At 39.5% G+C, this 27638-nt stretch overlaps 1 protein-coding gene across 10 annotated transcripts in view; it reads left to right on the top strand.

Annotated features, from left to right (window-relative positions):
* The window catches only part of TENM2 (teneurin transmembrane protein 2), a 696995-nt gene that overhangs the window by 469719 nt on the left and 199638 nt on the right, over positions 1-27638 (top strand). For all 10 annotated transcript variants that reach the window (XM_080995195.1, XM_080995200.1, XM_080995203.1 and 7 more), the window contains 2 exons: positions 4592-4826; positions 21785-22023. In XM_080995195.1, the coding sequence (XP_080851321.1) occupies positions 4592-4826; positions 21785-22023 (474 nt within the window). The remainder of the gene's footprint in view (positions 1-4591; positions 4827-21784; positions 22024-27638) is intronic.

A 27638-nucleotide genomic window follows, 5' to 3' on the forward strand; every position in this document is an offset into this window, starting at 1 on the left:
TACCATGTTCTTTAAAAATGATTTTATTTTTTATTTTTTTAAATAATTTTTTATTAAAGTTTTAAACAACAAAGAAAACACACACAAGAAGCAATACAAAACTCAACAATAAAAAAACAAAAAACATAACAATTAAAAACAAACTCTCTTTTCCATTTCCATTTTTAGATTACTTATTTTCTGGACTTCCTCATACCTCCCTCTTTTGTATTCCAATCCAAATTATTTGTCCAGCAGTTTCTTTTCCACTTTTTTAATCCCAATCTTTAATTTAATAAAATGTTAAAATATATAACTTCCACTTCTTTAAACCTAATCCTTGATCTTAATATCATATAACGTTAAAATTTTCCCTTTTAATATTGAATTTCCATTTCTTTAAACATCTTTAATCTTGATCTTTAATCTTAATCTATCATTGACTTTAACCTGTGCAGCTGGAAACCACTTATTTTCAGTCCAACATCACTTTAACATTCCTTAATTTTGCAATGTTTCTGAAGATAGTCCTTGAATTTCTTCCAGTCTTCCTCCATCGACTCTTCTCCCTGGTCACGGATTCTACCAGTCATTTCCGCCAGTTCCATATAGTCCACAAGTTTCATCTGCCATTCCTCCAGTGTGGGAAGTTCTTGTGTCTTTTAAAAATGATTTTAAGCCAATTTTGAGCTTCTTAAATGTAAACTAGGAAGACTACCTACTGAATATAAAAAGAGGAATACTATTAAATGCTAGCTCTTGTAATGAATATATTTGGGAAGTAGTGTACAAACAAATTGGTAAATAACTAATTTTTCTACTTTAATACAATCAAACAGAACCCTAAAAATGTTATTAATGTCTTTCCTCCCCCAAAAATGTTTAAAGTTATTTCCTGGATCATGACTGTTGTTCGTTTATACTTTCTAATATAATAAAGCTAAGACACATTTCATTATCTTATTCCCATATAAACCAAGTCGTTATATTGTTGAGCCATGATCTATATCTACAATTTTGTAAGGATGTTTGGATAAAATACATAATTAGTGCACAGTGTGTCGAAGCTATTTCAGGGATATTGGCTGAATTAATTAGAAGTGAAAAATGTTATAAAAGTTTCCTAAATTTATGTGCAATGCATGCATTTGCATTCTTTCACCCACTCAAATGTATTTACTAGATATAAAGCCGGGACTGAAAGCTTTTGTTGATTGATAGGTTGATTTTAAAAAAGCTGGGTAGCTGCCATATTGGATCTCCCAAAATGCAATGCCCAAAGCTCACTTCCCATATGAAAGTGCCATTGCTGCTGAATAAAGTGTATCCAGGGGGAATTGAAAGGGACTGGTACCTGCTGTACTACTGGGGGACCAAAATGGTGGTAAGCATGCTGTTTGGGGGCCTTACAACAGGGACACAGGCCGGGTAGGCGTTGGCCAGCTGTGCATGCCTGAAGAGCAAGTGTGAATGACTGGCAGCTGCTGTTGTAAGGCTGTGAAACCAAATGCCAGTGGTTGGTGGGCTGTGGAGATAATTCAACATTTGTCTATAGAATCTGGAGACTTCAAGCTGCTTGGGATCACCTGTAGAAAGTAGAGCTGATTGGCTGTAACTTCAAGCCTTGCTTGCCTAGGCTTGAATTTTGCTTGCTAGGACAGTTTCCTGCACTACAAAGGAAAAATTGGCTACCTGGCATCATAGTGGTGCTAGGTGATAAACAGGTAGGCATCCCTTGCTTTATAGCAGGTCAAAATGGCCTGCTGAGGGTGAGGGAACCTAGGATCTAGTTCCCTACTGATCTATTTGCTGATCTAGTTCCCCACCCCAGCTCTAGAAGAACTACCAACATGAGGAATTATTCTAGCATAGAGAGCTTCAAAGACACCTGAGGGATCTTCCTAGAAAAGTGACGGTCTGTGTTGGTCACTTCCCCTACTTTAAATAAATTATTAACATATATAGGAAAATGACACTTGATTGTGTTCCTTCCAACTTATTTGTAGGAGTAGTAAAAATGTATCCATTTAAAAACAAACAAACAACAACCCTTGCCTTTTTATCCTGCGTGTGTGGGGGGGTTTATATTTAGGAAAGCATTTTTGTAACTCCATTCTTCAAGACAGACTTTTCTGGTTGGACATGTAGTAAACACTGAAATACCCATTTACTATGATAACTGGGGAGATCTTAAGGAACAATATAACTTTTCATTATTGTTGCAGTTTTGAAATATACATTATCTCTTCCTATGACAAGTTTCTGTGTACATTATATGATTAAGCCCACTATAAAAACCAATTTCTCTGGCTCTCTTTGCCTTGATCTCCTTCATCTACTTAATGAGAGGTCAAGTCCAGAAAATGATTTAGGGAACCACGGTAATTCTTTTATTGTAGCATAGCCTAGGCCCTTCCTTGGTGGTGACTGTTCCTCATATTGGGAAATACAGAACAGATTGCAGCAGCTGTTCTTGCAGCGCACACTAAATAGTTACAATGCTCTCTACTGACTGATGAAGAGATGAGAGGGAAAAGGGAGCCATTCCCCACACTCAGCAAGGAGCTTTAGACAATCCTGGTTCTGATTATTGCCTTACATATGTGTTTTAATCTGTTTGTCATGTTCACAGTTAACACCTTTAGTAAATAATTTGTATAGAGGTTTCCATTCCTGTTTCTCTGATGGTTGTCTCTGCAGCTCATTCTCCTTATTATATATGTGAATGGAACAAAGTGGTGGTGACAGCACAGGCTGTGTGTTATGTTAAAAGCCATGGACTGTGGGGGGTTTGAGAAGGGAAGTTTAACCCTTTCCTTGCCATAATCCCAACAAAAACAACTCCTTGAAAGCTTCTAGTAGCATTTTTAGGGAAGCTCCCACTGATAAAAGCAGTTTTGGAAAGGTGATTTTTGTTGAAATCGTGATGTGGAGAAAAATGGTTAAATGGATATAGCTTTGAAGAGGTGATTTTTGTTTAGGCTCTTGACATAGAGAGAAGGAATTTAACTACTCCCATAGCCAGTTTTGCAAACACTTCTTAGGTTTGATTCTGAGAACGGTTTTTCGCTCTTGTCCACACATAGATTGCTAGAATGTGCACTCCAAAAGTTAACTATATGATCTTTTTTGTGGTGCTTCTAAACCACAGGTCTTCTGTTCAGCATTTTTGAAGAAGCCTATAGTTATGTTCATATTTTAAAAGTTTATATACAGGTAACTCGCAACTCGCGCTTATTTTATATATATGGTCACAACTTTGCATGGGTGGGTGAGGAATAAATGGAGAGCAGAGGAAGCCTACTCTTGATTTATTTACTCCCACCACCACTCCCTACCTAGCTTTGGGAAGGCAGCACTCAGTCAGCATCTGTTCCCAGCTTGGCAAGGAGGCCCTAGGTCTGTGGCACTGGCAGGGTCCTAGGGCCTCCTGTCTTCTTCCCAAAGTAGGACAAATAGCCCTCAACCTGCAGGCAGAGGGTGATTCCGACCATTCCCACTTAAAATGTGATTTAGCTGCATTCATATTTTTAAAAGATAACTTAAATTCCTCAACTTTTGTTTAGAACACGTATTGCCATAAACCTTTGTTCCTAACTACAACACTTTCCTCACTGATATTTTCTTTAATTATTTGATTCATTAAATACAAAATGTATTTTCACGTTTCTCAAAATAAACATACATCAGTATAATTACGATTTTGCTAATGTTATTTTTACTAATTATTGTTCTCTAGAAATTTACAAATTAGTGTAATTATTAAACATGATATTAATATTTCACTTGCCTGTTACATTTGCTTTTTTGTCTTCCATTCATTTTGAAGACTTACATAATGTAGGGTATCTTTTTTACAAATTATCTAATCACCTTTATTATTTAAAAATGTAGATTTCAAGCACATTGATTAGATGACCGTGTACTTTTAAATACTCCAGTTACTTTAGTAGGAATATTGTACAGCATTTTATTTACTTACTCATTTAGAACATTTATATCCCATCTTTCTTTTTTTTCTATTTTGGAGGTGAGTAGGTATATGTTGTGTTCCCTAGCAACCTTCCTTCAAGGCACTGAACAGACGAAAACCTTCTCAGTTTCAGAAAGGTTACTATATTGTGTGCCTTCAAATTATGCTGTGGACCAGAATGGTTTGAAGCGATCTAAAGTCAGATGAATGCATTGCCAGAGTGGTACAGGAGCCATGTTCTTCTGGTCCAAGCCAAACTGCTCTGGCAATGTGTAAAATATGTGAGGTAGACTCACATAATATCCTATTTAAGCTGTTACTTAGAGTAGCATGAGCCTAAATGTCAGGCAAGTGGCTTCCATGCTTTTCTGGTGACGTGGATCAGGATTAAAGAAAGAATCAGATGCTAATGTGAAAAGGAAAGAGTTGCTTAACATTCTTCATATACACATAGCTGCTTCTGTTCTTAAGTGGTATATTTTCAAAAGAGCTGAAGTTTATCTGTTTCCTTTAGAACATAGTTCTAAGAACACTTACTTGGTAAGTGAACATAGTTTTGGGTTAAAGTGTTTAGGTTTGATTGTTTCCCAAAATATTGGGAAATTCATAGTTATTTATTACTTCTCTTTTCCCTTTTAGGCCCTTCAAATCATCACAGCCAGTCAACTCTGAGACCACCTCTTCCACCACCTCACAATCATACTCTATCCCATCATCACTCTTCTGCCAACTCCCTCAACAGGAACTCCCTAACTAATCGACGGAACCAGATCCATGCACCAGCTCCTGCTCCGAATGATCTAGCCACCACTCCTGAATCTGTTCAGTTACAGGACAGCTGGGTGCTTAATAGCAATGTGCCACTTGAGACCAGGTAGGCTATCAATAAAAGATTGACATTTGGTGAAATTGACCGGAAGGCATTATGACTTTGAATGCCATTGGTCCAGTTCATATATAACACTAAGCCAAACCATGGCTTATCATGAATGCTCATGTTTCTGGAGCAAAGATTATGGCCCCTGTGCTTCTCCTGTAGCCTATCCATGGCTAAACCATGGCTTAGCATTATGTCTGAATCCAGGCTTGTGGTGTGTCACCCCAAACGAACCATGACTAGGAATCCAAGAGCAAACCTTAGTTACAGCTCAGAGCTTGTCAAGAGTGAGACAAACCATGACCCCATGTTTGGATATAATGCTCAACCAAATTATGGTTTAGTCCTGAGTAGCATAACAGCATAGGATTCGGGATGATTGCAGCAGCCACAAACTTCACATGTTTTCACATTAGTGCAAAATCATGGTTTGGCCTTATAATTATGTGTGAACTGGATCAGTGTATGAGTCTGGTTTCTGGGATAAGTAACCAATATTTGGATACATTGTTTCTGATAAGCAGCAATTTTATTTGGATACTTATAATCAAATGTTATCAAGTTATACTTAAGTGCTTCATAAAATTATAGATACGATCTAGTCAGACATTAAGCATTTTGAGAACCCATTAATTCCAATGGGAGACATTCAAGTAAGTGCCTATCTCAATAGGACTTAGATGCTTCACTTTGGCTGAATTGTGCCCATAGAAATTACAATTGCCAGTAAGGAAAGTGTTACTCAAAAACAAAAGAATATGCCTAAATGGAAAGACAGTGGTTTAGGTGTGTTCTGAAGTAATTTCACCAACTACTGTATTTAATTTCTAAACTAATAATAAACTCATTTAAAAACAAATGTTGGTCAGCTCAGCTTATCTTTGTTTGCTTTATTTGAATACTGATTTATTCTTCTGACAGTGTTTTGGGAGACCTGGAGAAACAATCCCAGATTCAAGACTGACAGAACAATACTTTTAATTTATATTTCATACAACGTACAAGCTCACTTAAATCCCTTTTGTACATACTGTCAGTTTGATGTCTGTGGGGAAGACCGTAATGTTTAAAAGGTACTGTGCTTGTTAAATGATGACACATAGAAAAAATTATACAATTTACTGTTTGTAAATTCCCTCCATTATTATTATATATGTTTTCTTCTTTTATTAAATTCATCCTCAGTTTATGAATGCAGAAAAATTGAGATTCTTCAAAATGCCAGAATAGTCATAACTCTTTATTTATTGTTTTCTTTGTACAATCCCTTTCTCACCTGCTCCTCTGGCGAAGTTCCTTGGCACTGTTTAGTTCCCAGTTCCCCACGGATAAATTATTGCTAGTTCTTAACATCCCATCCTAGTAGTACACATCACTAGCTCCCCAGACATCATCTCTACTGATGAATTTGGATGAACTGGTGAAGCCTTGTGCAAATCCCTTTCAATATGACAATTTTCCCCCCCTGAATTTGCTAATTAAAATGTTACAATGCAGAATGAAATTATGGTCTGAATAGGTTAGGGGTTGGAGATGTGGTACCTGATGCAACATAGATGCCTTCATTTAAGAAGTGAAAGTCATTTTTGTGTTGTAACATAGTTCCAGGGGTAACAAGCTTAACAGTGAGGAAGCAGTATGACAGAAGCAGCAACAATTACTGGAAAGGTCCAAAGTGGGTAACAGGATACACAGTTTGTCTCAGTAGATGTGCACATAGTGTCCAAATGAGTCAAAATAGAAGCTGAAGTGAGGAAATGGGATATTTACATGGGCGGACATGAAACCTAATGAATCAGGCATTCAGATATGAGACGGGAGATTAGGGTGGTAAGGCTTTGCACCTGTCTACTACTGTAGTGAGTCCTTGGCAAGATTTCACTCAGAGAATGCCGGTGAAAGGCTAGAGACTGGTGGCTGGACAGGACCTAATGGTGGCCTTGACACTTCTAAAACTTGTTCTGAAAAATATTTGTGGTAAGATTTAACAGTGAATTTATGTTAATTCCCTTCACTCCTGAAAGCAATGTCATTGAATACTATCAAATACTTTAAAAGGTTAATATTGGGAGTGAAATAAAATAACTAAGACTTCATGGTCAATCTCTGTGTTTTTGGAAGGTAAAAGATTTTCCCCCACTTAGCTCTACTGCAGTAGACTTAGAAAAGAGAACTCTAAACTCCTAAATAGCTGTAATTTAGTATTTTTATGTCATCCTATTGCAGAGGGTCCATGAAAAGTTTGTGAGGCGTGGAGAATCAAGGCCAAAGGTGAAAGGAAAGCTATCACAAGCCAGCGGCAACCATAGACACAATAAGTGAATGTAGTCTCAACTACAGAACCCCCCAGAGCATATTTCTTTGACTCAAGAAGGTTGTAAGGGATAAGGATGTTTTGGCCAGCTGCCCAGGCCTTGTTCTTTGCTGCCAAATTTGTTGGGAATAAGTCAGCTACAATTTGTGGCTTAATCTTGGGTAGTATAGTGGATCTGGCACTTATTGCTGAGAATTGCACTGATGAAAATTCTGACCCTATTTTGACACACTGAACCTTCCAAGTTTCTCAGTGTTACCATTTCTAAAATTAGATTACAAAGGGTTATGAGGCATCCAGCTATTTCAGAACATTGTTGAGGTTTAGCTTACAGGCTGTGGACACAGTGTATCTGCCTGTAGAAGTTGCTGTGGACTAAGATTTAAAATATATTCTCTCTCTCTCATCCACAATATACCTTTTCCATGAGGCATTTGCTGAATTCTTCTTGTTCATGATACTGGAACAATAGGACGATTCTTTGTAGAGGAATACATGTGATGTGCTATGATCATAAGTTCATCTTACTCAGAAGTGAATTATATTTAAAGTAACAGTAAAAGCAGATAACCCAGTTTCTTATAGTTCATCATGAGATGGTTAACCTTTTTAGAGCTTTTAAGTGTTCTCAATTTCTTGTGAAATTAAGTTCTGTCACTTGATCTCAATATACCTATATCTTTTAAAATTAATCCATAATTTAGTTCCTTCTTTTACAAATACTACCACCTGTAATTTTTTATTGGGAAAATCAGAGAAACAACGGGACTCATTCCCCTGAAATCATACTTTATGACTTTAGCTTACTTCATTGACATTGTACTCCCAGTTGGCCACAGACTTTTCACATTGCGCTGCACTTTAATTTTACAGTTTTCTTGGTCTTCCTTGAAATGTGGCAGCTTATTAATCTCAATATTGGGACTTTTGCGATCTATACTAAACACCTCTTAGGAACGAAAGTTTATTTTTATTATGTTTTGTTCACTCCCCCCCCCCTTTTAGCATGAAATGATGCAATTGTTTATGTATAACTTTCCCCCAGACATTTAGAGTTAAGTGTTGCAATGAAATACATTGTTTTCCCTATGTAGCACAAAATAATACAATTACGTGTACAGAAATTCTCCCCAACTATTTAGCATTTGGTTTCCTTAAATATTTGCAAACTCTTGTAAACTTTGAAAGTGTTTACTTGGAAGTGGGGTACTTATCATAAGAGAGCAGTCATATCCTTGACTAAAGTGATGTGACTGTGTCACAAAGATGCTATGTTTCATTTCTTCAGTAGTTGCTGTTTCACCATTAGGTACGAAACTTTATGTTTTCTTATTTGGTTGTCTGTTTGGTTGACTTCCTTTTTGCAAAAGATCCACATTTTCTAGTCTGGTCGTGTCAATTTATTGCTATTCAAACAGTCGTTTTTATTGAGGTGAATTATGAGCAGCCTGATAACAAATATTCAGACTTAGATAACATAATTTGACGTTGAGTAGGGAAACAGTTTTTTGTTTAAAGGCTTAATTACTTTGAAATATTCTTCATGAGAGCTCTGTTGATGGTTCCATGCTTTACAGTGCAAGTTTACATCATTGCCTTCAATGTATTAGGCTCCTTTGTTATGGAAACCACACATCGGCCATTTGCAGATGCCAATCAAAGGCATAATGGCTCATAAATTAGGGTAACCCAAAAGCTATTATAGATTTCCTTTGAAAGGATATTTGTCAAAGATTGCATGATGTCCTAATGCCAGTTCTGATGCCTGCCTGGTGTTATTTATATTGGTATGAATTAAGTCTGCATTACTGTAATTAGCAATGCTTTAGTCTGGAGAGAAAGAAAAAAGTTTAAATAGCAAGAGAAATTAGGGCTATTCTTGAGCACTGCAAGAATATTTTTCTTTCATTTTTGTCAGTAACCAGGGTTTTGCGTAATTTAAAATATTTGTTTCTTTATTTAATGAATTTCAGACACTAGGCAGATACTTCTGATCTTCTAGGGACCTTATAATAGCAGAACTTTTTATCAAGAACCTACATTTTGTTGCTGTTGTATAAGTCCACTTACCATTACCCAGTTCAGCAGTGCTTTGAAGTTTCACCGCCTTCCCCAGTGGATCTGCCTCTGCCTCTGGATGCTGGGGCTTAATGCTGACCTCACCGGCTGGGAAGTGGATCCAAGCCTGCCTGCAGATTGGCCAATAACAGGCAGGCTTGGCGGCCGGGTTCTCCTTGAGGGAAGGCCTGACGGAGCACATAGGCATCCCTCAGGTCCGCTCCCAGCGTATTTAAGGTTCCTTGCCCTGGCCCCCTGCACTCAGTTGTAGTCTCTGCCCCGCCCTCCAAAAGATAGGGTATCCCGTTAAAGGGATCCGGGAGGAGTGGCTTTTTCGTACTCCCAGGTGAGGGCTTGGGCCACAGCACTGCTCAAGGCGGCGATCCCTGCAAGGGTCCCCCTATTTGATGTAAATCATAGGACTCCCCCATTGCCGGTTTGACCCTGATTCACTTCCATCAGGCGGGTCAGAAGTAATTGTCAGACCTCTTACATCTGTAGTCAGTAAAGTTGTGGCGTTATTTGACCCAGTTTAAACTGTGTTGCTCTATTCTTTCTGTCCAGTCAAGGGGCAGTGAGGGTGCGGAACCTGGCAGCCTGCATTGTAAGATGACACAATGTGTCAGTGTGTCTGGCTGCTAACCAGAAAGTTGGTGGTTTGAGCGCATCCAGAGACAGGATTCCTGCATTGCAGGGAATTGGACTATATGGCCCTCTGGGTCCCTTCCAGCTCTATGATTCTATGGCTTCTATGGCTAATTCCCTCTCAGCCATGAAGCTCACTGAATGATTTGGGCCAGTGAATATTTCTCATCTTTCTCAATCTTCATTACAAGCTTGTTGTGAGGGTAAAATAGTGATGGAAAATATTCCTTGGAGGAATATTACCAAGATAACAAATGACTAAAATATGCTTAAATCATAACCCTAGTCAATGTGTACAATGGTGTGAGGGAGGCTTGTGTTTTTGAAAATTGCAACTATAGCCCTATTTGGATATTCATTTTACTCATGTGAAGACAATTGCACAATGAACAGAGGAAGTGCACTGTTAAGTCCTGCCCTTTTTTTTATAGCGCTGTATGGGCTGGAGGCTAAATTTGTGAATGAGGAGCTTCCTCTACTCATAGGGCCTTCACACATGATTTTGAACCCTAAGGAACCCAGTGTACAGCCAATTTGAAAAAGACAAATTCCATGCAAGGGATCATTAGGAAAGAAATTAAAATTAAAATGGCAAGTATCATGATTTCATAAATATATGGTGCAACCATATTTGGAATGCTGCATACAGTTCTGGTCTCTCCACCTTAAAAATAATATTGCAGAGTGGGGAAAGCTTCAGAAAAGGGCAACCAGACTGATCAAGGGGATGGATTAACTCTCCTATGAGGAAAGGTTACAGCATTTGGGACTTTTTAGTTTAAAGAAAATGTGAATAAGAGGAGACATGATAGAAGTGTATAGAATTACTCACGGTATGGAGAAAGTGGATAGAGACAATTTTCTCTCCCTGTCCTATAACACTTGCACTCACTGCCATCCAGTGAAGGTGAATGTTGGAAGGTTCAGGACAGATGAAAGAAAATACTTTACATAACACCTAAACTGTAAAATTCACTCCCACAAGAAGCAATGATAGATAGCTCTAAAAGACAAATTCATGGAGGCTAAGGCTATCCGTGGCTACTGACCCTGATAGTTACATTCTACCTCCACAGTTGGAGATGGTGTGGTTCTAAATACTAGTTCCTGAAAACCACTGGAGAGAATGCTGTTGTGCTCAGATGCTGTTTGTGGGCTTCCCATAAGCATCTGGTTTGCCTCTGTGAGATCAGGATATGGGACTAGATGGGACCCTGGCCTCATCCAGCAGGCTCTTCTTATAGTCGTATATCACACTGGAGGGGATGAGGCTTGCCAGTATGTCTCCACTTTCCATTGAATGACTTTCTGCAGCAGTGGACTTAATACCTAAATACTTAGTTTTCTGCTGAGAGCAGGATAGAAATATTTTGCGTATGTGTGTTTTTTTGCTTGCACTCTGATTCTGAGTCTACAAACCCTGTTTTTGAGGAGGAGTAGGTGGTGGCAATCATATTATTTCTGGATTACTGGCTGGTGATGGCCCTTAACGACAAGCTTTAAAATGTAATAATATTTTAGAGGTGGAATGTCTTATTTATTGTGATATTATTTTTTATTTTTTTTGACAATCAGAAAAGGCATGTCCTTCTGGAGATTTAAACAAGCTTCAGAGTCTGCCCTTCTCTCGGGGGAGGTTATGAGGCTTAACTCATTAATTAACATGAGTAGCTTTCATATTCGCCTCATTCAAACAAAACAAACAAACAAAACAAACCCCACAACCCTCCACTGAAGGGCAACGTGATATTAGCTTTATTGATACTGTTAATAACAAATGCATGGTATGCTGGGACATTATAACTATTGGCAAGAAGCCCTGTGAGGTCAGAAGGCGTCTGAAAGCTCATTTTAAAAAATAATCTTCCTCCTTCAGATGTAGAAGCTCAAAGAGAATTGCCTGGAGCTTAATGTTATTTTTGTGCCTGCAACACACAGTGGGAAAGTTCTTCTTCTACTCAGTGTAGGTACACATGCATGCCTGCTGGTTCATTGCATTCTCTCCCAAAATACTTCTCAGGACAGTTCATTTTATATTGTACTCATCCATATGTACATATCTGACAGCAATCCAGAGCTTTCACCACATTCTGTTTCATCACACTACAGGAGCAGAAAGTGTGCTGTAAGGAAGATCACATCTAGGTTCTTTCGAAAAGGTTAATACTGGGCACAAGATTAACATGATCTTAAATATACCCTAGAAATGTCAAGTAGGCAGTTGTATACAGTGGTACCTCAGGTTACATACACTTCAGGTTACATACACTTCAGGTTACAGACTCCGCTAACCCAGAAATAGTGCTTCAGGTTAAGAACTTTGCTTCAGGATGAGAACAGAAATGGTGCTCCGGCAGCGCGGCAGCAGCAGGAGGCCCCATTAGCTAAAGTGGTGCTTCAGGTTAAGAACAGTTTCAGGTTAAGAACGGACCTCCGGAACAAATTAAGTACTTAACCCAAGGTACCACTGTATAGGTAAATGACAGCTTGATTCATAGCACAACATCCTTAGACCATTTTATTCCTATTTATATTAGTGCACACATGAACCAAGCAATACCCTTCTCTTGGTCCTGTCACCCTCATAGGCACACTTGCTAGGGAAGTGGGAGAGGGCCTTCTTGGTGGCTGCTCCCAGACTTAGGAACTCTCTTCCTACAGGAACTGCCCTTCTGCCAGCAGGTGAAGACTTTCTTGTTCCAACACACTTTTGGACTGCTTTTATTGAAGGGCTGGTGCCATGCTGTTTTTATTGTAACCATCCGTATCATATAGATTAAAGATTTCCAAACTGTGTGTCGGAACACATTAGTGTGTCGGCTGCAGTGCGGAAGTGTGTTGTGCCACGCTGGATCAACCAGTTGATTTCCAATCTTTTTACCTGAGGAGAATTCTGCCTCCACTGAAGCGACTGAAGCCTCTTGGGTTGCGGGGCAGCACACTCCTTTTCTGCCCAGCCTGCCTGTCCCCACCAGCAGCACCACAGCACATGCTCCACTTGCTGCGCCTCCTTCGGCTGTGGCCTGTCAGGGGTCTGTGCGTGCTGGGTGGGTGGGTTCTGGCGCACAAGGAGGGGTCAGTGCCAGGGGTGTACAGGCGCTCCTGCCCGGAGAGTCTGTTTATTCAGGAGAGCCCGTTTATTCAGCATCACAGCCTTGCCCTGCACACATTTCTGTGCACAGCAAATAGGCAGGTGATCTGTGCTGATCACCATGGCAGCTCCAGTGGGCTTGATTCCTGCAGGTCAACACCACCATTTAAAAGCAAACACCTACAGGGGGTGGATTTAAAGATCTGACAGTTCTGAACCCTTTTAATGCTTTTTTTTTTTTCAAATGTCTTGCTCCCAGGCTGAACTTGATGGTTGCAAAGAAATGGGATTCCTGATCTGCATCCTCGCTTGAAGTCCAGTTCCCCCCACTCTAGTCTCTGAAAAGCAGCAACAAATCATCCTCCTTTTTTGCAGTTATTTACTCACCTTTGCTCCAAATGCACCAACCTCCACCAACACTACTCCTGGAAGATCCCAATGTCATTTTATTTTCTCCCCAGGGTGGCTAGAACAGAATAGTGTAGTATTTAAATGCCCCCCCCCCCCAAATAGTCTCTCCAGTAGTTCTGGGCCTCTCTAGGCAATGGGACAATCTCTAGTTTAACCCTTGGAGCACCTCACCAGATAGAGAGAGAAACAAAGAGAAAGAGAACAAAGACAACTTATTTCCAGGTTTGCAGCAAGTAAAACAACACGAAACATACAACTGTGCTTTATCAGCACAAAAGCAGGCACTGAGGCTGCAATCCAAGTTGCAAGGCTGCTGGGGATGCGGCAGCCGTACGATCCCAGGCTGGATTGAGGGGTGCATGCTTACACCCTTCCCGCGCTGCCCTCCCCAGAGCCAAGCCTTGCAAGGCTGCTCAGAGAGGGCAGTGTGGGGATGTGGCAACCATGTGCCCTTTGATTGGGGTGCATGGCTGTTGCGTCTCCACACCATTCTGCCCAAGCAACCTTACACGGCTCAGATCCGGGGATGGTGGCACGAGGAGCAATGCTGCTTGGGGCTGGTGTTGCCCCAGCTGCAGGGGGTTGGGTGTACACATACATCCACCCTGGGCGGCTTACAGGCACATTCCACCGCTGAAGAGCGTCTCCAGTTTGCTAGTAAAACTTAATTTTTGTGTTGTGAAATGATGCATGTCTAAAAAGTGTGTCACCAACATGAAAAGTTTGGAAAGCACTGATATATGTAGTTGATAGTTAGTTAGTTAGTTAGTTAGTTAGATAGATAGATAGATGATAGATAGATAGATCAATAGATATCAATGTTTAATTGTTTCTTAAATTTTTTCTATGTTTTTAGCTCTTCCTATTTTTATATGTAAGCTGTCTTGAATCCATGTCAGAGAAAAGGCGAGGTATAAATAGATATAATAATAAAAAGACGAGCATGTGTTATGTTGTGTTATCAATTGGAAAAGCAAGTGTCTGTCTTCATTGATTTCTCAAACCCCACAATGTGGCAATGTACATGTGCCTTCCTTGAGGCAAAATCAAACTTTTTGATCTCTGACTAGGTGAAGGCCATTCCCCTCTAGACCTATGAAGTGACACAGGAGTGCAAGTGTCAGCATTTCCCTGTTACAAGGAAAATAGCATCTCAGCTGTAGAAAATGAACTAGTTCCCCGCAAGGTGTTACCACTTATTTAGACATGTGATGCTACAGCAGCAATTCTATTGTTCCTCTACCTGATTTAAGATATTTTCTCAGCACACATATGTCCCTTTAGGCTCAGCTTAATGCTTTGACAGAACGAGTTGCCTAAAAACTGGCACCTGCCTTTTAGTCTAACATGCTACTTTCCTGTCAGGCAACTTTCAAGCACTGTGTTTCTGCGTGTCCAAATGTGTCTGTGTTAAGAGTACCAAGATGGCAGTGACAAGCTATTCTGGAACTTAAGGCACCGCACTTGACAGCCTGACTTAACACTTGCATTTTTTTATGTTTATTTTTTTTAAAAGCTTTGCCTCTGTGGCCTAAGGAACTAGCATTTTTTAAAAAAACATTAACTGTTGGAAGACTGGTGTGCCACGTTTTAGATAAAGCTGTGCTAAAAACATGTTTGCTCCTGAAAGGCTTCAGAATGTGCTTGAGTAGGTATTAAGTGCCACAATATATATGTGTTGATTCTAAATCATTGTTTCCCTACCTAATGGCATTTCCTTGGCTACCAAACCATGAACAGTTACTTGAATATTGATTATATGCTGGAGGCCAGCAAACATACTGAAACAGCAAGTTGTGTCTATCTGTGACCATGGGCATATGTTTGTGTGGACAAAGGAGATGCCTCTCCATATGTTTGTACTTACAGCTTATCTGTGCATATGCTTATCTATCTGGAGACATACACTTGAAATAGAATTCTAATCCTCTGTTTCATTCTTTAATTACTGAATTCAAGCTGCTTCACACATGACATTTTTCTTACATTTTCCTTGGAGGAAGAGCATACAGCATTATGAGCTAGGATCATATATTTTTTAATGTAAATATATCTTGGGAATCTATTGCCAGTAGTGGATTCCCAGTACACACACACACACACACACACACACGTGTAAGATAGGCATGTGTGTAATCTTTACCCATGAAGATGTGCACTTTTTGTTACCTACATCCATGTGCACTTGGGCAGCTAGTGTATCAGTTTCACTTGGTGCCTGTCTGTCTGTGACAATGCCCTAAATAGACATTTTTTATTTGGTCATAAGGACTTAGAATTTGTGTCCCATTTTCTAGGACCTTGTTCTAGGTTAACTTCCACTCCTGTTGTGCGCCCGCCCTGTGGAACGCCCTCCCATCAGATGTCAAAGAGATAAACAACTACCTGACATTCAGAAGACATCTTAAGGCAGCCCTGTTCAGGGAAGTTTTTAATGTATGACATATTAGTATATTTTTGGTCTTTGTGGAAGCTGCCCAGAGTGGCTGGGGAAACCTAGCCAGATGGCGGGGTACAAATAATAAATTATTATCATTATTATTTAATCTGAATATTGCATAGACCAATAAAGATGTAGCATTAGTAGCATTTTTTAATTCAGATTTGATATTGATGTCTTCAAGTAGACCAATGTTTCTACCCAGGCACTGTGCTTTTGTTTTGGAAGTTTAGTTTGTTCCCTGCTGACTTGGCTCACTTGACACACTCATCCATGCTATGACTTAGCAGGGCCTGCACAAACTTCTAGTTACAGGTAGGTAGCCATAGTCTGCCATAGTCGAAACAAAATTTAAAAAAATTCCTCCCAGTAGCACCTTATTGGTATGAGCTTCTGGGAAGATGCTCATAAATACTTTGTTCCCCATGGTTCTTTTTCCTCCCTTGCCACACTAAGCTAAACTCCAGCTTGTGATTTAAGCTCTTTCCTCACTAACCCCAAGCTGTGGTTAAGGTTTGTTCTTGGGGTTCACAAGGAGAGAGCATAACCGCAAGCCCAGTTTTTGGACAGTATGCTCAGCTCAACTCAGTATGGCATAGAAGAAAAAGGACTCAGGAGGAGCAAAATGCTTGCAGTCTGCTCTCCAAAAGCCCACATGTTGCCACATTCCTGGTGAGCCATAGTTTGGCTTATTGTGTTGAGCAAACCAGGCCCTTACCATAGAATTGTAGAATTGGAAGGGACCCCAAGGGTCATCTAGTCCAACTCCCTGCCATGCAGGAATCACAACTATCCATGACAGATTGTCATCTTTCAAAGGCAAGAGAAACATCCAGGTTTGAAAGTTGTTTTGAAATCCCCCTGTGTATAATGAACTGCTCACCTGAGGGAGTTTGGTCATCTCCTTTATCAGAGGGTCTTGTGATTTCTGACTACAGATTTCTTCTTTGGACTTCTTGGTAACCTTGCTCATCTGTCCACCCCCTACTGACTTTTCATCTTCTTATGGGAAGCTCTTAAAATACAGTGTAGGACAGGGGTAACCAATGTGGTGCTCTACAGATGTTGTTGGACTATTACTCCCATCACCTCTGTTCCTTGGCCTCGTTGGCTGAGGATCATAGGAGTTATAGTCCAACAACATATGGAGGGCACCATGTTGGCTACCCCTAGTGCAGGAGTAAAATCACAATAAAAAAGTCATCAGGATCTCTCCCACTGGGCCTTTGCTAATAGAGGCATTGTAGGAGAGGTGACAGTCCTGCTAAAGTTGGAAGTGATGTCTAATTTGCCTTCTTCCCACTCCCACCTGGGAGTTGGGGGGGGAATGACAGACTGGGGAAGATAGAGAGGGAAGGCACACTTCAGATGGTGGGTTCATGAATGGCACACCATGGTTATCCCAGGAGTCAGCATTTTGTATCAGGCATCAGCTCAGTGCTATGAAGCTCCTGCTGGCAAGGGGAAGCAAAGCAATACCAGTATGGTAGAAATAGGAGTGTATTTAAAAGGTTTTATCTTTATTGAAATCAGAGTCTGTCAATACTATTCTAAAAGAATAATAGCTTTGCTTCCATTCCTAACCCTCAATGTAATCCTAAGAAGGTTGTGCTCTTTAGCCTTTTGTTCTGATTATGACTATTCTCCTCTAAACTTATATTTATTTTCTAACCCACTTGCAAATGGCTGTATGTTGCTGCTTATTTCTAGAGAGACTGTTACAGATGGAAGCGTGATTAATAAGCTGTTAACTATATTTTTGGTGAGATACTTAAGATATCACTGCAATCTCCCTTCCACAAAGAAGAAGCTGCTGTCCTAGAAAATTACAGCTTCAGGAGCACAAAGAGTTCTGCTAGCTCCCCGTGGGCACTCCTCACTTTCTGACATGACTCATGCTTATTCTTTTCCAGTGTGCTATTACACAGATTCTCTTCTTTCCTGTCTTTCATTATGACTTCTAATCTGACATCCTCCATAACCAACCTTTCTATCTGTAGTGCTAAGTATCATATGCCACAGACACTGCTTTTTTTTAAGAAAAGGAATGGATTAATCTCAATGCTCAGGAAACAAAGAACAGATATCGTTGTTCCAAGGACTGGTAATGTTCATAAACAATGTGAAAATATTTGCCTTTTTTCTATTCTTTTCTTTTTCTCCTTGTACATTCAGATCCTTTCATGTTTTTAGGCTCTAGCTGGTTTCCACATGTGTGGACATTACTTGATTATAGTACAGCTGATGAGCTGTAGTTGAATGTGTGAACCACCTCCTAGTCTTAAGGAGCAAAGCACCATTTCTGCATGACTCCTGTTTCTTCCTAAAGGGTTTTATATGTGAATAGCCTTCTGTGGAAGGTATCCCTTGCATGAAAGTTATGTAGCATCATGCATGCATTCATTTGTTAAACAGTAGAGCTTTTGGTATCTGTAAGTCAAATCTAATTTCCCTAGAAATTCCAGTACAATTGAACTATGTAATGTGATCAACCAAAATGACTCCCAGAACAGGTTAAAACATATTAAGAATAAAGTCAGAAAATATGAACATGTGCTTTGCATCTGTTGTGGCTTCAACTGGTATGCCTGTTCCCATGAATGATGGGTAAATAGTGGAAATAACGCAGAGACAGTTTTTATTTAACCTAGGAAATCCACACATACACGCAAGATATAATGGACAACACAGTATCTTCAAATTTTGTCCCTGAAGCAGGATATGTCACCATACCTAATAGCAGGGCTGTCATTAAAATAGGGTTGAGGCATCTACATTAAGAAGAAATTACGTATATAGCCTAATTGCATTTATGGATCCTACACATCATCTAATGGATCTTACAGCATTATGTTTTCTCACTTCCTCTGCCCTCCCAGTATAGCAATAAGTAAAGCAAACCTTAATCAAATAGTTACTAGTTGAAACTCCAGGGCTATTAATATCTATTTTAGGATAACTGCAACTTTTACTGGCATCTAATGCTGACAGCAACCCCTGGGTAATGCTTGAAAATCATGTGTGAAACAATTTTCTTTTAAGTGCCAGTTCTGATTAGTATATCAAGAGTGTTTCTTTCACATCAGTATCACCTAGATCAACAGCTGTGTTACTGTATTTAATTTAATTCCAATAATTAATAAATACATGTTCTTAAACCTGTATCAATCAAATCAGCAGTTCTGTTACTGTATTTAGTCTGCTATTAATTATGCAAAAGTCAGCTAAGTTTAAGAGTGATGCAAGGTCAATTATGTGGGCTACCATATTTTTCGCTCCATAAGGCGCACCTGACCATAAGGCTTTTTGGGGGGAGAATTCAAGAAAAAAATATGCGGCTCTTGGGGGCTTTTACGGGAGGGGGGGAAGTGAGAGAGCCTCGCTCTGTCCCTTCCCCCACCTCCCGCAAAAGCCAGGGATAGCCGCACACAGCCTCCCCAGGGCAGCGGGATGAAGGCTCCTCGCTGCCCTGTGGAGGCTTCGCGGGCTACCCCAGAGCTGCTCAGGAGCTTGTTGGGGCTGGCGGGGGAAGCCCGGGTTTCCCCCACTCCCAGCGCCAAAAAGCAGGCCGGGGAAGCACTTTCCCCCTCCGCCAGCCCCAAAGAGCAGGTCGGGGCTGGCGGGGGAAGCCCAGGTTCCCCCCCCCCCCAGCCCCAGGGACCACACATCCGCTCCATAAGACGCACAGACATTTCCCCTTAGATTTTAAGAGGAAAAAAAGTGCATCTTATGGAGCGAAAAATACGGTATATACAGCTTTTTAAAATGAGGGTGGGGATATTTAAAAGAATGAAGTGACTGTGGCCTTCATTCATAGGAACTTAGGATACTGTCTTATTCCAGGGCAGCCTAATTGTCCACCCTGCTTAGTATTGTCTCCTGTGACTGGCAACAGGTCTCTGGGGCCTCAGGCAGAGGCTATTCACATAACTGCTATCCTCTGCTTTTAACTGGAATTAAACTTGGGACGTTGTCTATTACTGAACTCTGGCTCTTCCTAGAATCAGTCAGTGTGCCCAGGAAACTGTTGCCTTGACAAAGGCTTATTTAGAATCAATTCTACCAGTTTTGCATGCAAATTTATTTAGGTCTCTTAAGGTGAAATGACAATATGTCAGTCATGAAGCTCTCTTTATATCTCACAACTACTTCTATTATTGTTGGTGGTGGTGGTTTTATTTTTTTCTGTTATAATGTTAGGATTTTTTCCTGAATGGCACGATAATATTCCGTTTTCTGGTTGGCCTTCTATTTGGTGTTTTTGTTTTTGGAAAGGTTCCTATCACCAAGGTTCCTATCACCTAATTCTCTGTGAGTACTGCTATTTCCGTAGCATAGACAATAATGAATGCTAGAAAAGAATTTGAGAAGCACACTGCTAAGAACATAAAGACCAACAAATAAAAATTCTTTAAATACATTAGTAGCAGGAGACTGGCCCGGGAGGTGGTTGGATATTTGGATGACAAATTAGAATTAGGGGAGAACAGTGAGGTAGCCAGGTTTTCTGGTGGTACCAAATGTTTCAGAGTGGTTAAAACAAAAAGGGATTGCAGAGAGTTCCAAAAAGGATCTCTCCAAACTGGGTGAATTAGCAGCAAAATGCCAAATACAATTCAATGTAAGTAAGTGTGGAGTGATGCACATTGGGATCAAAAATATTAATTTCACATATATGTTGATGAGGTCTGGATTGGTGGTTACTGCCAGGAATGAAACATTTGAGTTATAGTGGATAACTCAATTAAGATGCCGACCCAAGATCCAGCAGCTGTGAAATATTCAGTGCTAGGAATCATTAGGTAAGGAATTGAAAATAAAACTGCCAATATCATAATGCCATAATACAAATCTATGGTGCAGCCACACCTGGAATCCTGGGTTGGATCCAGCTATGTTCTGCACAGATTAATGAACCTAGACTAGCCATATTTGTTAATTTAAATGGGCCTGAGCAGAACTCTGTTCATTACAACCAATGGTGTACGCTACTTTTCGCCTTGCCGCAAAAATGACATTGTACAGCTAGAAATGGTTCAGAAAAGAGCAACTGGGCTGTTCTAGTGAATGGAGACTCTCCCCTATGAGAAAAAGTTACAGCATTTGGGGCTTTATAGTTTAGAGAAAATGTGAATAAGAGAAGACATGATTGAAGGATATAGAATTGTTCATGGTATGGAGAAAGTGGATAGAGACTAGTTTTTTCCCCTATCTTATAACACTAGAACTCATTTACATCCAGTGAAGCTGAATGTTGGAAGGTTCAGAACAGATGACAGAAAGTACTTCTTCACTCAGCACGTAGTTAAACTATGGATTTTTGTTGGGTTGAAATCACGACAGACGAGTGGCAGGTGTCATATGAGAGGCGTCTGCCGGGGCGAGCCCCGGGAACTCTCTTTTATTGAATATTACAAACATTGCCACAGGTGTGCTTGTGGCTGATTGGTTGATACAAACACAAAGCATCTTGTTGCTGATTGGTTAACATAGGTACAAGGTGGGAATTACATATAACCATTTATCACTGATAGATCAAAGGCTGAGAAACGGAGCTGGAACTAGACAGGCATGAATCCTCCTAATTAAATTATAACTAAAGATTAATATTGAGAGAACATAACATGAAAGAATACAACAATCACGTTCCGTAGATGTGGTCAGCAAAGCATTAAGAACAGGTCAGGGTACACTGTTTCATGAACTCAGTGGGAACTGTTCAGAACATTCTCAGACTCATGTGCAGAGGCAAAAACTTCCCAGCATGCAAGAGAAAAGAAGCAATAGTTCTCATAGTAAGACTTCCCACAATGCCACAGTTATGTGCAGTAAGAGAACTGCAGAAAGAGAACTTCCCTTCAGATTTTGCTCCACAAGGAGTAGTTATGACCACCCACTTGAACGGCTGTGCCACTATTTTACTTCATATTCCAAAAGAGCTGAGTTATTCGTCTGTCCTGTATTTGTTAACTGTGCTTCATTTGTTTGCATTTTAGGCATTTCTTGTTCAAGACATCTTCTGGAACAACTCCTCTATTCAGCAGTTCTTCCCCTGGATACCCTTTGACCTCAGGAACAGTTTACACACCACCTCCCAGACTGCTACCAAGAAATACTTTTTCCAGAAATGCGTTCAAGCTGAAAAAGCCCTCTAAGTACTGTAGCTGGAAATGTGCTGCTTTATCAGCGATTGCTGCTGCGATCTTGCTCGCCATCCTGCTGGCCTATTTCATAGGTAAGTCCATATTTCAAAAAAATCTCACATGAAGTGTGCAACTGCTTCACTCCACCCTGCCGTGCCCCTCATCCAAAATCCCTTTCTTCAATTATTTGGGGGTAGGGGGAGAGAAATGCATTGCTTAAAGACACTGGAGGTTTTAGAATCTAATCTAATCTAATTTTAATTAGATAGGAGGGCTGTTGTTTTCTAAATTTGTTAGCATATATACCAAGCTTTTTTAATAGTTTGGGCTACGAAATACTTCACTGTAAAACCCTGAAGCATGCCCAGTTTGTATTGTTTTGAGATAACAACAAGTGTTGGATTCTTTATACGACCTAATTCTCTCAGTTTTATACATCCTGAGTTGAATGGGGCAGGCTGGTGGTGGTGGGAGGCAGAATAGCTAGTGAATTGGAATACTGTATAGCCACTATTTCTTTTTTACAGGTTTTGTTCTCTGCACAATAATTGGTACTTTGAAAGTCAACATACATAAAGCCTCTCTTTAACTTTTGTTCTTATTTCATCGTGTCATGCTCTATGGCACTGATTTAGCTGCTCCATACTCTTGCATTGTTAGATTGCGTATTGTCTTTGTTTCTGAATCAGCTTGTTCCGTGTACTATTGGCTGGTCCTGGTATTGATCTTTTACGTGTCCTCAGATGTTAAGTCTACTGTATCAAGACAATCTGGCAGTGAATGGGCTTTTCCACCTCCACCATAATTCTAATGACAGCCATAAGTTTGCTAAAAATCAAATAAACCTACATAATTTACAAACTTCATTCTTTGATTACATAAAAGCCACTGTCCCAGTTATTAAACATGCAACCATTAATTAGAGTGCATGCTGCAAGCTCCACACATCTATACATTTTGCTTTTGACAGAGGTCTTTTTGCTGGGAGTTTGAAGATTATGTATAGAAATACAAGCAAAAAAGCTTTAATTTTGCCCAAGATACATGTGTGGCAAATAAAAGGGAGAAAAATATGAATGAATAATGACATTTGTTAGTGGAGAGTGAATTTCCTTTAAAAGGAACCAAATTAGTATTTGTGCAGTCTGCATCCCTCTTCTACATTAGACTCTAATCCTAAATACACTTACTAGGTAATAAAATCCCATATAGTAGAACTTACTTCTGAGTAAGTATGTATAGGATTGCATTGCTCATCTTCTGTACCTGGCACAAAAGCTAATTCATTGTTTAACATCCGTGAACATTTATTAATATTGTCATTGGAGAGCGAGGATTAAAACAGTCAAAATCAGGTGTCAGCCTGGTAAGTGTCAAGATGGAAAACTTTTTGGAACCCATAGAAACAGCACTGGACTTCCTGAAGTGTGGTATAGAAGTATACAGTCATACCTCGGGTTACGAACGCTGTGGGTTGCGCGTTTTCAGGTTGCGAACCGCGCCGAACCCGGAAGTACCGGAATGGGTTATTTCTGGGTTTCAGCGCTCTCGCATGCGCAAAAACACAAAATGACGTCATGCACAGACAAGACGCTTCAGGCTGCGAAGACTGCGGGTTGCGAATGTGCCTCCCGCACGGATCACATTCGCAACCCGAGGTATGACTGTAACAGAAAAATATTTTGAATCCTACTGAGTGTTATTGTGGCTAACATTATTTGTGTTGTTCTGTTTTGAAAATTCTACTTCCAGTTGTGTATTTAAGATGTATGCTGTTTGTTACTTTGCAAAAGGTATTCCTTTAAAACTGTGGCCACACTCCCTCTGGAAGCTACTTAAAATGCTTCTGTGGCAGTGCTGGGTGTTTGGAAGCCCTACCTTATACCATGTGCTGTACCAGTTAAGTAGTTTGTATGGCAGTGCTGAACATCCCACGCTGCAACTATACTGGCAGAGAAACTGTACACAGGATTGGAAGAACACACAGGTTAAGTGCTAAAAGTGCTTGCAAATGTTATCCCCAGCTGTGAAGAAGTGCCACCATAGGGAAGCATTTATCAGCCTCCATATGGTGGAGTAACATTTCAATTGGCTGCCAGTAAGACGAGTACAGGAGTTAAATTGCCGTTAAGCATTTCTTAAATTCTGCTTTTTATAGATACAGATAAATTCATTTATATATAATGTACAGTTTAACTTTTCAAATAAGTTGTCCACAACATGCTTCTAAGCCGTGACCTTAGCAAGATTTGATATTTAATTTACAGGCGTCATTATTATATTAGATGGAAATAGAATATTGTAGGTGAATATTTCAGGGCATCATACTACACTAGCTAGAGGTTAAACAACAAAAAAAGCCACCCCTTAATTATTTCATTAAAAACCCATGTTTCTATTCTCATATTGGTAACATGTAAAGTCAGTTACTACAAAAGTACAAATATAATGTGCATGGTAAAGTATGTGGAATGTATTATGTTCCATATGATATTTATTACACATATGCATGTTTATGCACCCCCAAAGAGGTTCAACAGAAATGTTTTGGTTTTTTCCTGGAGGCATTTAGGCTGGGAAATTTAGCTCTGTGCCATCTTTCACTTTTCCCTGAAACAGTAATGCTGGACAACAAAAGCAACAGCATAAAATTAAAAGCAAGACGAAAAAGTTTTATCTCAGGGAAAAAGTAGATGGAAACGTATTAAAGTTTTGAAGATAGAACTATTTTTAAAGAGCTGGTTTTTATAGAGCAGTTTCAACAGCTTTCATGTATTAATTTTTGTCGTCTGTGCTCCCTCCTACTTTTGCACAAATGCAATTGACTAAGATGTGGCAGTTTTACATAATTAGAAAGAAAGCAGGTGTATCAGTTCAGCAGTAAGTTTTCTTTAAGGGGTTTCTCTGTGTGATCCTTCTAACATCATGTGACATATATATTGTACATTATGTTGTTGTGTTGGGTTTCTTTAAGCATCAGCACATTGTGTCAAAAACTTGTCACCACTTTGTCAGATATTTCTGAACGCCCCAAACCAAAATATAACAAAATCCATTGTGAAGGCTATGAGATTGGGATTTAGTCCTTTTAAAACAGGTGTGCCTCTAAAACAGTGGATCAAGTGATAAACCCAGAAAAAAATACAGTCAGCATTGCTCTGAGTAGTTAATATGAAGCATATACCACAAACCCTATTGTTGGCCTATCTTTGCTCTTTGTAGCTGGATCAGAGATGAAAGCGTTTGTCAGTTAAATTCATTTTTGTTCTCTCCTTCCATGCCAAACTTTGAGAATTAGAAAGTCACCTTGTCATTTTTTTTCGCTGCAGTAATTCTTTCCAAATGTAAAATGCCATATTTTAAGTGTTCCTCTAAACTACTCTGACTTCTGTCAATCTGACTCTGAGCTTGGAAAAGCATCAGGCCATCAACATGTCAGTATGTTAAAAGCGTGGTAATTTTGGGTACTTAGGGTTTCCTTGGGAAACAATAGAAGTATTATTTTCTAGGGAAGCTAAAAGCCTGCAATGTATTTAAAGTTGTTCTACTTGAAAATTGATATGTTGAGACTCATACTGATGAATTTTAGAGTGCTGGGACTATTTTGCTGCCTTCCATCATGTGAAATAGACCTGGACTTGGGGAAATAAAGGGGAAATGACAGAAAAAGATGGTGAAGAAGAGACACTTATATAACAGCCCTAGTGTATGCACAGAATAGGGAGAATACAATCCATTTAGTTCTCAGCTTTTGACTGAAAATGTAGATAATATTATTATTTCAGACCTTAAATCATCAGTTCTCTCTTGTAAATTGATTAAATAAAAGATTGACCCATGATGGTCTACATTTTGGCACAAGAAGGCAAGTATAACAAGAAAACTTCCAATTCCTACAATCTGTTACGTTAACATAGTAGCTCATAAGATCAACCATAAGATTTTCAGAACTGGTGTCATAACTGTACCTTGGGATTTGACCACACACCCCATCCCCAGTTGGCACAGAAACTGCTGTCTTTGGCTACTTTCCTACAATCCAGCTTTGCAACATAGTCAACCATATTCAGTATTCTAACAGGAACGTAATTAGCACAATCTTAACACCTATTAAGTTTTCATAGTAATATATTTCCATGCCTAGTAGGGCTCAGCTGTTTCATAGTTGGCCAGTTAAATCACATCACCAAAAGTGATGGAAGATGTATCAGGATGTTGCCTAACACTTTGGGCTTCAACTAGGGATGGGGACCGTGACTAAGGTAGATGCAACAACAGTACCATCAAACAAATATATAGTAAAAATAATAATAAATGTGACACAAACCATGGTTGAGCGAAAAAATAAGTCCCAGGTCTGAAAAGTTTGAGAACTACTATCCTAGTAAACATTACATGCAGACTGGGCTGACATCAGTATGAGGCACAATTGCTTGCTGCCTCTCCTACTGATCAAGCCTACATGATATTTGGGTGTATTAAAAGGGTTTTCATGCTTTTACTTACACATATCCTATATTTAGTTATCTGCTCCTCTGTAAAGACACTTATATAGCTTCCTGTTATTTAAAAGTGTTTGCATGCATTTCTTTTAACTCTTTCCATCTCCTGAGTATTTTTTTCCCTGAAGCAGGGGTGTTAGGAAGTACCGTAATCAGCCATTTCTCTAGCCAGCACTGCTCTCCTATGCATTATAGTCCTTACTTCTGTCCATAATATTTTCACTGCCCAATAGTTACACAGTTGCTGCAGGATTGAGGGTAACATTAATGTGACATCAGCAGTAAGAAAGAAATTCTAGCATGTCTTTAAAAAAATACGTCTACACATGTCAAGGATGTCATGGTACTGGTACATGATTTGTGCTAGATAATAGTCATACAGCATTGAGGGGGAAATTGCAGGTTTCATTATACATGCAAGAAACCCCAAAGCAAATGACATAGTTTTAGAGTAACAACTTTGATATATGTGTATTTATAAAAAAAAAAAAAAAAAAACAAAACCCTGTATCATTAATTAGATATATTAAGTTATTCATTGGATATATACTAGTTGGATATGTTGATATATGAATGCTTTCAGATTTATAATTCATTACAATCCAGAGATGACTTGGAACATGTTTAACTAGAAATGTTTGAGAGGTTATACAAACACTAAAACAGTAAAGAATATCTCAGTCTGTGAAAAGTGGATAACTACATCTATATGGTTGGAAAGAACTTACTTTTGGCTGGCTGCCACCTTTGGCACTGGCACTACAATGACTGCAGTTGGATTTAGTTGAAGGTCAAGGTGAATGAGCCAATTAGAGAGTAAATTAAGATTTTTTTGGCTCTGTCTTTCAGTTAGGATACAAAGAGAAAGTGCTAGCAAGACTGAAATGATGACCTTATTCATCACATTGTTTTTTACCTATCCCCCCCTCTCTCTCACACCCCCCCAATCACTGAGGTTTTTAGTTTTCTAGTTTCATATGTTTGCCACCTAACATTTTATGCTATTTTATCTTTTACATTTCTGCTCCCTGAAGTCAATAATTTTATATCAGAAACTTGAAGTGCTCAAATATATTTTTTAAAATTGGCTTGCAATATCCTTAATATGCTATTTCTCTCCATTTTCACCACTACTAAGATACAGAAGTGTTCACACATCATGGTAAGCCATGGTTAATGGTTTGCTATGGATGAGCAGATTGCTC

Source organism: Podarcis pityusensis (genome assembly GCF_964106645.2).
Source record: "Podarcis pityusensis genome assembly, chromosome: 2".
Classification (NCBI taxonomy): Eukaryota; Metazoa; Chordata; class Lepidosauria; order Squamata; family Lacertidae; genus Podarcis; species Podarcis pityusensis.